At 35.5% G+C, this 13,960-nt stretch overlaps 1 protein-coding gene and 3 gene segments (V, D, J or C); all 4 read right to left on the minus strand.

Annotated features, from left to right (window-relative positions):
• The window catches only part of LOC114159458 (uncharacterized), a 259,878-nt gene that overhangs the window by 180,072 nt on the left and 65,846 nt on the right, over positions 1-13,960 (minus strand). The window lies entirely within an intron of this gene.
• Positions 4,502-5,107, minus strand: LOC114159474 (immunoglobulin heavy variable 3-11-like). The segment is given in 2 exon segments: positions 4,502-4,957; positions 5,037-5,107. Coding segments are annotated over 2 exon segments (363 nt in total).
• LOC114159467 (Ig heavy chain V region 6.96-like) lies at positions 8,663-9,373 on the minus strand. The segment is given in 2 exon segments: positions 8,663-9,192; positions 9,274-9,373. Coding segments are annotated over 2 exon segments (399 nt in total).
• Positions 12,012-12,545, minus strand: LOC114159478 (Ig heavy chain V region 914-like). The segment is given in 2 exon segments: positions 12,012-12,382; positions 12,482-12,545. Coding segments are annotated over 2 exon segments (354 nt in total).

The raw sequence follows: 13,960 nt of genomic DNA on the forward strand, positions 1-13,960 counted from the left end.
AATTCACAGTTGCTTCCTTTTTCTGCTCATTGTGTTTTATTTGAGGAGTTTTTAGTTGATCTTTGTATTTTATTGGTCCAGTTCATCTCCTAGTTGTGAAGAGTGATTGTGCAGGTCACTTTTATGTGGAATTCTTCAAATATTTTAAACACTGTTTCATATTCTATCAGGGTCTAAGCCCTGATTCATGTCATAAAAAATGAAACATGTTTTCTAACATGTTCTCAGTTGCAGCTGCAGAGTTTATGTGCAGCTCTGAGGCTTCCTGTATCACTGTGTCTCTCTAGCACAATAATAAACTGCAGAGTCTTCAGTCTTCAAGCTGCTCATCTGCAGATACACTTGATCCTTGTTGTTGTCTCTGGAGATGGTGAAGCGATTCTGGACAGATGGAGAAAAATATTTACCAGCTCCACTGGGAGCAGAAATGTGGGCAACCCATTCTAATCCTTTTCCTTCAGCCTGTCTGATCCAGCTAATATCAGCAGAGCCATCTTCTATTCCTGCATATGTACAGGTCAGAGTGTGGGATTCTCCAAGTCGTTTTGTTGCTGGTTCAGATTCAGTCAGAGTCTGACCAAAACCACCTGAAATAAAAAAACGTTGTGTGATCAGAAAAACCTGCACAAAAATCAAGTTAAAAGAAGAGTACACAAGTTTGATATTTACCAGAAACAGTTAACAGCAGGAGAAGAAAAACACACTCAGCTAAAGCCATGGTGAAAAGTTGTTGCAAATCTGTTTGGTGGTTTGGTGTCTGATGACATAAATCAGAATTGGTGAGGCTTTAATTTGCATTGGCTCCTCCCTAGAATATATTATATCCAATGGATAAAATAGAAAACTTGTCTATTTACTAAAGAATAACGACACTTGATGAGGTCGAAATGCAAGACTTTCTATCGAGTAAATTGTGTGATAGTTTTTCTCCAGAGTTTTCCCTGCAGGTTGTCAGTTGTTTCCTAGTCATGGCTTATAAAGTACAGTTTGGAAAACAATTTAAGCAATTATGTATGTGTGAGAGAGAAAGGATTATAAATGTAAATGTTAAAGAAGGTTCATCTGAAAAAACAGATTAACTCATAGAATGGATTTAGTAAAATAAATATTTCATATGGCAGCCTCCTAAGAAATAGCTGTAAAACACAACCTTTTTGCTAAAAATCCAATTCCAACTGCCCTCTAGAGTTTGAAAAACAGAACTGCAAGAGTCGTTGCCACTCCAATTTGTATTACAGTATATACGTACATCTGCACTCAGTCTCAATGTTTATTGAAACTTAATTTGTGGCTCAGTGATACATTTTTGTTTATTAGAATGAATAAGAAAAAGATCATAATTTATCTGCTTCATTTGTTCTGTACAGGTTTTTGAAACCTTAAGGTGCATCCTATGTGCAAACGTATGCAAATTTCTGGAAATGTTTAACCTAAATAAATTGAATAAAAGTGCTCTGATGCTGTGTTTTTAATATGAGGTTATTTTTTATATCTCATTTAAAGGGGAAATAAATACTTTGGGGTTCACAGTAAATGATATTATGTTGAAAATTACAAAACTTACTTTTGAAGAACGGATGCAAAATTCATGTCCAACCATCATATTGGTTTATATTTCTTTGTTATTCAATAGAAAGCTCATTTTCAAAGCCTGACAAACATTGTTGCTGTTCGCAGAGATCTTTATCAGTTTTTGTACAGCTTTGTTGAGTTTTGTGTCACTGTGTCTCTCTTGCACAATAATAAACTGCAGAGTCTTCTGGTTTCAGACTCTTCACTGTCAGAGAAACCGTGTTTTTAGAAGTATCTTTAGTGATAGAAAATTGGCCTTGAAGATGTTGGGCAAATATTGTGCCGGTGCCACTGTCGATGCGTCCAATCCATTCTACTGCTTCTAACGGTTTCTGACGAATCCAGTGGAGCCATGAAAGAGACAGTCCTTGTACTTTACAGGACAGAGTGGCTGATTGTCCTGCTTTACTGATCACTGCCTCTGAGGAGGTCAGGGACTGACCCCGGGCAGCTGAAACAAAGAAAGAGTTTTGAAAACAGCAGATACCAGATCTTTTCATTTCCTCTGCTGAGCAGCTACTCACCTGATATGAGAGCCAAGAGGAAGACACTTTTTATGACTGTCATCATGATAAGTCCGACTCTGAGTGCTAAAACTGGTTTGATACAGCTATAAATCAAAACCAAAAGGGGTGGAGACTGTAGATTTACATAACTGGCTATGTGACTGATTGAAAAATAATCAGTAGCTCTACTTATCTGGGAGGAATAAGACATGTTTTGGTCACTACTTATCAGAACACTGCCTTTCAATTCAAAAATTGGATATATAAAACAGCCTCTTGTATTGTTTGTTCTTTCTGTTTCATATAATGAGATTTGCTAACTATCCTCCAAAGTTTGTTTGTGACTGCTGAAAGTTTATGTTATCATCCAAGGAAATCTATTACTTCTCCTTGATGTGTGTCCTTCTGCACTGGGCTACTGTTTAGGCATGGGAAAATATTTTAACAACCTTTTTAACAACTGGGGATCTTCAACACAATAAGAAATTATTCAAGCTGTTTAGAAATCACAATGGTGCAGATAGATTATTTTCCTTTTGTCTTTTCTAAAGGCCAACAGTGCTATTACCAGTATATGTTCTGTGGAGTAGAGGTGAGTGATAAATGAGTTATGCAAAGACTCTTGGGATCACAATGGACTATAAGGCCCATCCTGTGTGTAAAGATGCACCTTAAAGATCTGCAGATGACATATTTTTTAAATAAATTGTGGAGGATAGCTACTGCATATTTAAACTTAATGAGCATCAATGCTTCTAAAGTATTTCTAATTCCTTTAACATACAGCGTTTAACTTATGCAAAAATAAAAGTATTAGTAAAATCAGCCATGGCCTATTCTGAAAATAATTTAAAAAACTCAAACCTTGTTAACATGTAAAACTTGGTGTTTCCATTTTATTCACGTCAACAACATAACAACACAAAAACTGACAGTAATATGACCAAGAAAGCAAAATGTCTGACCGTACTCCCAATAAAAAACAGATTATGTTGAAACATTTTGCTGTACCTCTGGTAGGACTGTAGTCATAGTTTGTTGAGATGTATCATTGTATAAAATAAACTGTCTTTACTATTTACTTGGGTATAATTTATTTGGAATGGCAGATTTGTTATCTTTGTGTAATACAAAAATTTAAATTCATGAGCACAAATCCAGCAGATGGGGTTTTTAGATCAGAGTGAATTATTTCTGCAGGTTTTTGTGCAGCTGCTGCAACAATTTCAGTCACTGTGCGTCTCGAGCACAAAAATAAACAGCAGAATCTTCTACCTTCAGGCTGTTCATCTGCAGATACACCTGCTGTTTGTTGTTGTCTCTGGAGATGGTAAACCGGCCTTGAACTGACTGAGAGTAAAATTTCCTATCACTGTCATATTCTATATTTGCAACCCACTCAGGCCCGTTTCCAGGAGCCTGTCTGATCCAGGCCATCCAGTAGCTGCTGAATGCGAATCCAGATCCTGTACAGGTCAGACTGTGGGAATCTCCAGGGTTTTTTACTGCTGGTTCAGATTCAGTCAGAGTCTGACCATCAACAACTGAAAGGAAAAACAAAAAAGGGATGTTAGATATTTGATTTGAAAAACACAAATGTCCTTGTTATCAGTTAAAAAATTTTCAGGAAAAGATTTACCTGCAAGGCAAATAATTACTGCGAGTATCTTCCTTGTACCATCCATCTTGTGTGTTGAGTATTCTCTCCTAGATGGTGCCAGTTAAGAAGTTGAGGATATTTCATATTTTGAATATGCTCCTCCTCCTCAAAAGCACCACTGGTGTAACGTGAGTACTCTGTGATATCTTCCTGAAGTTTTTACTCACCAACTCCAGGTCCACTGATAAAAGGACATCATTATAAAAGTTGGAAACTCATTCCAAGTTGATTTGTAGAAAGGTACCACATATTCTGAGTTTCCTGTTTGCCCATAGAGATAAATGACTTCACATCTTTCAGACTGAGTCAGAGTTTGAGCAGTAGCACCTTTATCATTAAAAAGTGTTTTTCTGTGCATTCATAGAATGCATTCTATGAAATTAGGATAATCAGAAATGATGATCATTCATCAGAAATGAATAAATTGTAATTTCATCAGAAATGATTAAATGATCAGAAACATTTCATTCATAATTTGTAGTTCAGGTTGTTGCTCTTTTTAGCATCTTACTGCAGGCTGACAATAAGCATGAATGTGTGAAGTAAGGTATATTATTTTATAGATCTTGTTTCTCTGGATACAGGATCCACCAATAAGAGTGTAACAACTTAATTTTTTTTCTGTATAAATTAAATTTGCAATTCTAGAAAAAGCTATTTCTTTTTCTGAACTACCGTGTTTGTCGGATCAGAACTTATTATTTATTATTTATTATGATTATTTAATCTAATCTCTGTTTATCATCTCATTTTTTAAATCCATGTTTCTTTAATTAATGTCATTTCAAAGAATTTTGCCACTGAGTTATTTATCTAAAATATAAAATCTAACAAGTTGAGCAGAAGGATTGCAGAGGAAGTGACAGATGGAGGAAGTTTTTGTATGAGCCTCCTGCTTCCCTGTGTCATTGTGCCCGTCGAGCACAGTAATACACAGCTGTGTCCTCAGCTTTCAGCTGGTTCATCTTCAGATAGATTTTACTATTGGAGTTATCTCTGGAGATGATGAATCTTCCCTGGACTGACTGGGAGTAATGTATTGGAGAACTGTAGGTGCCTATATAGGCGATCCATTCCAGTCCTTTTCCAGGGGCCTGTCTGACCCAAGCCATGTAATAGCTGCTAAGCGTGAATCCAGAGGCCGTACAGGTCAGGGTGTGGGATTCTCCAGGTCTTTTAGTGACTGGTTCAGATTCTGTCAGAGTCTGACCACCTACACCTGCAAAAATGTTAACACAATTATAGCCTGGGACTCAAAAAAGGTCTAATTCCAACTTACACTAGCAGAAGATGTTTACCTGTCCAACAGACAGCGAAGAGCAACAGTGATGTCCTACAGTGCATCATGTTGAACTCAGTATTCTCTGCCGTTATCGCTGCAAGATGTTTTAAACATCATCAGTTTATCAGTTTTGCATGAACTCCTCCTTAAAGGGAGGAGTTGGAATCATGTGATGTTTTATCCAAATGGAGACGTCGGCTTTGTCAGCAATCATTAATCACATAACTTGTAATCATCTATAACTTCATCACAAAAACAAGCAAGAATTAACATAAAGGCATAAAGTACTAAAACCAAAGAAAACCATCTTGATTAATTTCAGCGTAGCTCCTAAATAGGTCTGCTAAACCTTTATAATAAAATCTAAAGACACTATTTTGAAGAAAAAGTTAATACATTTAATAAGATTGCTAAGGTTACTGTCTTATATTTCCTTGGCTTTTTCATTGCCACACTCTTTAATAGTAAAGCAGTTTTATTCAGCAGTTGTGTTGGATCTCAAGTTTTCTGAAACAGAAAAAACTTGTTGAAATTTCTGAGCATCAAGAGCAAAAAGATAAAAGCCAGCTGCTTCAATCTGTTTTTACTGCTTGTTTCCATGTTTTCCTTTGTGATATAAAAAATTTCATGAAAGGTCTAAAATTTCAAACTATAAAATGTAATTCATGATTTATTTGAATACAAATATCGCTTCACAGTCTGAAACTTGAGGTCTAACAGATCAATATTTATTGTTGCTGGAGGTTTTTGTACAGCTGCTGAACCAACTTCAGTCACTGTGTCCTTCTAGCACAGTAATAAACAGCAGAATCTTCAGTCTTCAGACTGCTCATCTGCAGAGACACCTGCTGTTTGTCGTTGTTTCTGGAGATGGTGAACCGGCCTTGAACTGGTGGAGAGTACCACTGGCTGCTACCACTGGGCCGGCTTACACCAGCAACCCACTCCAGTCCTTTCCCAGGAGCCTGTCTGATCCAGTGCATTGCATAATCTGTGAATGTGAATCCTGAGGCAGTACAGGTCAGGGTGTGGGATTCTCCTGGTCTTTTATTTGCTGGTTCAGATTCTGTTAGAGTCTGAGCATGGCTTCCTATCATAAAAGAAATTAACACATAATTGATATGTTAGTAATATAAAATAAAAAACAATTCAAATAAAAATCAGAGTAAATCATCACCTATCCCAAAGACAATTAAAAACAGCAGCACTGCTCTGTAGTCCATCATGTTAACCTCAGCGTCCTCTGTTCTCTGTAGGAACCTATAAATACAGCTGAGTTTTACATTAACTCCTCCTCACAGGAAGAAATGAGCCACGTAGAGAAAAAAAACTATTGATCTGGAGTTAGCATTTGGATGACTTCTGCAGAATGATAGAAAAAACTGTCTTGCTCAGGTAAATGTAGGAAATTCAAAATATTTATTTATTTTTCTTGACAGAGTGGATATTAGTTTGACTTATATTATTTACAATTTTTGTTAGGTTAGACTTTATTTCTGCTGTTTTCAGTGATTATTGTCAAACCTTCCATGATAAAAAAAACAAGGTTACAACAACAAGAACGTGTTGAATTTAATTAATTCAACACCTTGACTAAAACTATTGTAGACTGTAGTTTTAGTCTACAGTCTAAAACTGTAGACTCTTAAATGTTAAAATCTCATTAACATCAGTGATCTGAGGACACCTTGTGGTGAATTCCTGCAATAGTTGGGGATTTTTTCATCTCTAAATCTGGTTTGTGCATCAACAGTAAAAGGGTGGACAACTCCTTAAGCATTTTGGGATTTTTTATTTATATATATATTTTTTTTTTAGTAAAATTAAAGAAGTTCTAGATAAAAGCTGAAATCAAAGTTCAGAAAATACTGCCAATATTTTCAGGTTACTTTCAACAAGATGGAAGGCTGTTTTTATGTTTTTATCTTCTTTTTATCCCTGCACCTACTGAATATTATATAAGAGACACGTGCCTTTAGAGTTAGACATCTGTAAGTCATGATAATTAATATTGTATTTATAACTAATGTTCACTAGGTTGTGCTCAAAGAGAAAAGTCCTTAAACCCCTTATTTTGTGAAATATAATAAATAGATTAATTATGAAGTTATAGAATTCCTTTTGCATAAATACCTCACAGATGAACTCATATTTCTTCACATTAGATTTATGTTGTTAATGATAGGATAGAGATAGGATATTAAATGTAATAATAATATTATCTTCATTCTTTACTTTGTCTCAGTGGTTCAGTGCAGTCTTTATGTCTCTATACACTGACAATCTCTCGCAGTCACATTAAAGACTTCCAGGCTTCAATGTGACTGAAGTCTGGAAGTCACATTGAGGTTTTTGTGCAGCTGCTCCATAAACTTCAGTCTCTGTGTGTCTCGAACGCAGTGATAAACAGCAGAATCTTCAGTCTTCAGGCTGTTCATCTGCAGATACAGCTGCTGTTTGCTGTTGTCTCTGGAGATGGTAAACCTGCCTTGGACTGATTGAGAGTAGTATGTTCTGCCACCACCATAATTGACAGCTGCAACCCATTCCAGTCCTTTCCCAGGAGCCTGTCTGACCCAATGCATCCAGTGGTCACTGAATGTGAATCCTGAAGCTGTACAGGTCAGTTTGTGGTAGTCTCCAGGTATTTTAACCACTGATTCAGATTCAATCAAAGTCTGGCCTTCAACACCTGTAAGCCAAAGAAGTAAAATCACAATTCTTATAATAAGATAATTTCTCAAAGACAGATGAATGCTCTTTTAGCAATTTCTCACCCACAAAACAGAGGGCAAAAATAAACAGTCCTGATCTGAAATCCATCATGTCTCAGTGTGGCTCTATGTTCTCCAAGAACCTTTTCTTTTTAACTTAACTAAGGCTGAAAGTTGAAGGTTTTGCATTGACTCCTCCTGCCAGGGACAGAGCGGAAATGAAACTTACATCTTAGAACAGTTTAACAAAATCCTCTCTTTTCTTTAGTTTTGATCCTTCTACAATTTGGTCATTAGAGATTCCATCTTTTTTCATACATGATTTTTTCATCACATTAACAGGTTTTACTTTTTGCTATTTATTTAAATATCTGGGATTTTTGTCAATATTTTTTGTGATAACTTTATTTTATTTAAAGGAAGTCAGGTTGAGATGAGACCTTGTAAAAGAGATAATAGAAACATCTTTTTTACAAATAGCTAGACAAATAAAAACTATATAAAATAATTATTGACACATTAAAGGAAAGCAAAATAACAAAGCATTAAAAAACAATGTGATGGATGGATGAATGGATGGATGGATGGACATTTTACAGATTAATTAACCAACTCCATGAAAAAAATATGTGTGACTGTTATTCAAAAAGGTGAGGGGATAGCAGATGCTAATTATTTTATCAACATTATATTTTGGTTGTTTATTATTCCCACTTGATTGCATAAAAAACAAGTGAGATGGGAGCTTTTTCAATTTTCATTTTCTTGGATAACAATAAACCTCAGGTCTGTTTTATTACAACATTCTGGGTTGGTTAATATTGTTTTAAACACAAAGTGATTCCAATAAAACATCAAATTATTTTATGAACAAAAAGTTACTTGTGCTCAAACGTTTTTGTAATAATGGAAAACATTTATTGATCTAATTTCTCTCACACACACCTTACATATAAACAAAATGGTTCTTGCAATTAGAACAGTCGGATATGATCAAACACAAACCTATTATGCTTAGTTTTCTCTTTGTCTCAGTGTCAGGTTGTTTACATTTACAGTCTTACTCTGGAAGATATTGGAAAAACTCTGTCCAGATAAATTTGAAGGCATTGAAGTTTTTGTACAGCAGCTGAACCGACTTCAGTCACTGTGCCTCTCTAGCGCAGTAATAAACAGCAGAATCTTCTGTTCTCAGGTTGTTCATCTGCAGATACAGCTGCTGCTGGCCGTTGTCTCTGGAGATGGTAAACCTGCCTTGAACTGACTGAGAGTAGTATGTGCTGTCACTGCCCGGATGAATTAAAGCAAGCCACTCCAGTTGTTTTCCAGCAGCCTGTCTGACCCAGACCATCCAGCGGTCACTGAATGTGAATCCAGAGGCTGTGCAGGTCAGTTTGTGGGATTCTCCAGGTCTTTTTACTGCTGGTTCAGACTCTGTCAGAGTCTGACCATCAACTCCTATAAAACAACAAAAAAAGCACAGTTTTAGTTTGGTGATAATTTACTAAAGACAGACTAAGTTCTGTTAGCTTTTCGCACCCATTACAGAGATGATTAAAAGGAGCAGTGCTGATCTGTAGTCCATCATGATCCAGTGTGCTACTTGTTCTCTGACAATCGTCATATATTCATGGCTGGAAGTGACTGAAGTTTTGCATTGACTCCTCCTGCAACGGAGGACGGAACACAAACTTGGGCTGGACTGTTATTATAATAGTTTTTATTAATGCCATTTCATGCATTTTGACAGTTTTTTATCTTAACTGAATGAATCATTATTCTGAAATCTAGCCATTGAAATTCTATTAATTATGCTAATAACTACAACAAAAAAATTAAGAAAATTCCTCAGCCTTTCAAATTAAAGGAAAAATAATCAAAAATAGACTCCATAACAAAAGTTTCATATTTATATATACTTTAAAACATGTTGCAATTAAAATGATATTTGTTGTATTAGGTTTAAAATTTCAACTTTCAGCTAGCTTTGTCAGGATTATTTGAAAACTCTTATGTAAACCACTTGTTCAGTTGTGTTCATATTTGATCCCCAATACCGTTACAATATATAAGCTTAACAAGCAGCCAATCATAATGAAATTTGCATATTCAATAAACTCACATGCAATGTTCAGTTAAATTATAAAAATATATATTTCAACTATAGCATAGAGATTTTACAGTCTAAGTTGTTGTAATGTCTACATAGTACATTTATTATTATTATTATTATTATTGTTGTTGTTGTTGTTGTTATTATTATTATGTTATGTCTGTCCATAAATTCCTACAACAATGCATAACCTGGACCACAAGCTTAAGCCAAACAAAATGTTTTCTTGCTCCACAGAATCATAAAAGCTGCTGTCTTAGCCTCTACTCCCTACTCCATTACTCCACAGACTTAAAGAAAGACGGCATTGTTCCAGAGAGATCAAAAGACTGGGAGGTCATGAGTTCATTGTCTTTAGTTTGAGAACTTGAAGAGGACAAAGTCTCTAAATCTCACAATTTAATTCCCCAGCAGAAAGCTGGGCATGCTATCCCTCAGAACTGTTTATATACCTAGTTGTTCCTCAAAAATGAAAATATAAAAACATATTTTTAATGGTATTAAAAACTTTTTTTTCTTTTGGTTATAAGACAGCTGTTATTATTTTTATTTTCAAACTTGTGTTTAATAGTGTCAAAAGTGTTTAATAGGAGTGTTAGAAAAAGTACTCTGTAAAATATGGTGATTATCCTGTGAAATGAAAACAAAGATACAGAAATGTGTGCTCCTGGCATTAGTAAGGTCTGAGGCCACCTTCTGGTGATTTGCTGCAACACTTATTCTGATTCTCTGGGGTTTTTGTTCAGCTCCTGATGTAGTCTGTGTCACTGTGGCTCCCTCTCTTGCACAGTAATACACAGCAGTGTCTTCTGGCTTCATATTTTGTCCATATAGAGTCACTCTATTGTTGGAGTAGTCTAAGTTGACGCTAAACTTGTTTTGTAGCGAATCTTTGATAGTTGTGTCTCTACTCATCCACTCCAGTCCTTTTCCTGCAGGCTGTCTGATCCAGTCTGTGTAGTAGCTACTGATAGAATAAGAGACCTGGCAGGTGATGCTCACACTTCTCCCAGCCTGCACAGTCATGGAGGGTAGCTGGTTCAGCTGTTCACCTTTTAAACCTGCAAAGAAGGATTTACTGTGTGACATTTTTATCACAGACTAAATTGATGGTTGTAAATAATCTAGAAAGACTTACTTGCTACAGAAACTAGAAGCAGCAGCAACAGAGTCAAGGAGAACATGATTGCTGTAGTTGCAGGGAGAACATCTGATCCTCTTTTAAGGTGTGTGAAGTGAACTTGCAGTGACAAACAAGCCACTTGATTTACATAGAATCACAGAAGGAGGCGATAACTTAAGTTTATCTGAGACAAAGACAAATCTCTGGTAGAACATAAGCATGAACTCCTAACATCTATTACATTAGTGGGATACATTTTGAAGGTTCCTATCATTTCAAGGGAATGTGGCATAATATATTTTTTTCTTTTTTTCTCCTTTTCTGATGAGATTACATTGGTTAATTTCATTGGTAATATTTTATGTTTTAATCCACAAATGCGGACAACAAACTGAACATCAAAAGATACCTAAGTGAGATATAAAGAGTTTATAAACAAAACTAGAAAAGTAAGAAAATTAATGTCTGGTTTTGTGAAAACAGTTTTGGTGGTTGTTAGGTTTTTATTTTTAAGTTTATTTAATGTTTTGTGTTGCAATTGGCAATAGTTTTCATTATTCAAATGTATTTTACGTTTTTCGGTCCACTATGACACATTTCAGTAAATGTTTCTGTGTAAGATTCTATATTCAAGCTTTTGATGATTATAAGTATGCATAAAGTCCTAAAGTACATTCATATATTTAACAAACATGTATTATTATTATTATTACTAGTAGTAGTAGTAGTAGTAGTAGTAGTAGTAATAGTTTTAGTAGTTTGTTGTTGTGAATTGGATTCACAGTCTTAATTAGCGTGCCTTACTCATCTTCACAAAGAAAATGTATTTCTCTGTTATGATGTTAAGTTCACAACAATTTCCTCATGTCTTGGAAATGATATTTCCATTAAACTGATTAATAGAAATCATGTCAGACATTTTATTTATTAAATTCACATGGAAACAGTTGTATGTTTTGTATTTTTAATTATAGTTAAATTACTAAATAAATTCAAATACTTTCATGTACAAATGTGTGCATTGTGGGATGTATTTCTCATTCATTTTTTTTCTGTTACAGATTTATATCAGGGGATTTTGTACAGCGACTGAACTGACTTCAGTCACTGTGGTTGCCGAGCACAATAATAGACGGCGGAGTCTTCAGTTGTTAGGCTGTTCATCTGCAGATACACCTGCTGTTTGCTGTTGTCTCTGGAGATGGTAAACCTTCCTTGAACTGACTGAGAGTAATATGTGCTTGTGATATCGATAGTTGAAACCCACTCCAGTCTTTTCCCAGGAGCCTGTCTGACCCAAGCCATCAAGTAGCTGCTGAATGTGAATCCAGATCCTGTACATGTCAGTTTGTGTGATTCTCCAGGTCGTTTAACAGTTGGTTCAGATTCTGTCAGAGACTGATTATCGACACCTGCAAGAAGAAGATAAAAATTTGAAAAACTAACTGCATGAAAACTGAAAATTTATCTAAACTGAGAAAATGTGGAAAGAAAAACCTTGAATATTTCACCTGCAAAGCAGATAGTTAAAAGCAGCAGCCCTGTCCTGTAGTCCATTCTGCTAAACAGGTTCCTGTTGTTCCTAGTCAGCCCACTGAAAGTCAAATATATAGCTGTGGATGACATCCTGCCCTGTAGGGCTCCTCCTGATTGGACAAAGACTTATCGGCTTATTTGTTTAGTTTTGTTATTTTTGTGAGGTTTTACTTCAGGATCTACTTTAATAAAAAAATTCTAGTTTCTTTTTATCTAACTTATTAGCTATTTGGTTGATATTCTTTAAATAAAATCTGTGAAGAGTTTCTATTTATTTATCTAAAAAATCCCTGACCTGCGTGTCATCTTACAAGATTATTTTCTTAAGGCCAACAAATAAAAAAAATAAACAGATGTGTGAACAGAAACGAACAATAACCCTTGGTAATAAAAACCAAACATAGAGAGGATCATGAATGGATTCATTTATTGATGTTAATTTTATGTTGTTTCACACAATAAATTTGGGTCCCATACAATAAAGAAATACCATCTCTGCCAAAGAGAAGCTGTTTCAAAACAGGAAACCTGTGTGAATGCCAATAAATAGTCAGTCTGACTGAAAATCTGAGAAGATATACACTATTGACTGATAAGCTCAACACAAATAGAGTACAGAACAAACACCAAAGAAAATCATAGAGTAAATGTATAAGCTGAGCTCATTTAGGCACATCTGGAACACAAAACAAATATGAGATTATATTTGCCGAAAATATTCATCACTTCTTGAAAAGTAAATTACCAATTATAATGTTTTCTATTACTGATAAGTACATGCATAATATACTACTCAGTCATTCTACTGTCAGCACTGCCACCATCTGGTGACAGAGAAAACATTCTCTCTTGAGTTTTTGTGCTTCTGTTGCACAGTAATACACAGCAGAGTCCTCTGGCCCTGAACTACACAGTCTCAGGTACATCATCCTGTTTCTGTTGTCTCTGGTGATTTCTATTCGACTTCATAAAGTGCTCAAATAGTCGGTTCCACTTGCATCATAATAAATACGTCCCATCCATTCCAGTGATTTTCCTACAGACTGTCGGACCCAAATGAGAAGCTAGATCCTCTGCAGGAGCAAATCAGAGTCTCTCCAGGTCTTTTCATCACTGCACTGGAGGGAATGGACTCCATCCTCTGACCTGTAGAACCTGGTCGGATTATGGAAGCTCAAGAAATTGTGTGTGGAATTGAGAATCTTAATTACATTTTTTTCAATAATTGTCATTATCAAAGCTCTCTGCTTAAATACTTTAAACACTCCATTCAGCTTTTTACATTGTTTTGTGTGATTTTTGATTGAAGACTTAAAGCATAGCTGTGCGCACAACAGTATAGTGGTTATTAGCTGAAAAAGCCACTAAGTTGCTGTTCATTTCCTCCAGCGATGTGGTGAGAAAATCTTTAAATATTTTGTGTGTTGTTTGGATTTCATTACATCTACTGCACA

The sequence above is a fragment of the Xiphophorus couchianus genome, chromosome 16 (assembly GCF_001444195.1).
Source record: "Xiphophorus couchianus chromosome 16, X_couchianus-1.0, whole genome shotgun sequence".
Classification (NCBI taxonomy): Eukaryota; Metazoa; Chordata; class Actinopteri; order Cyprinodontiformes; family Poeciliidae; genus Xiphophorus; species Xiphophorus couchianus.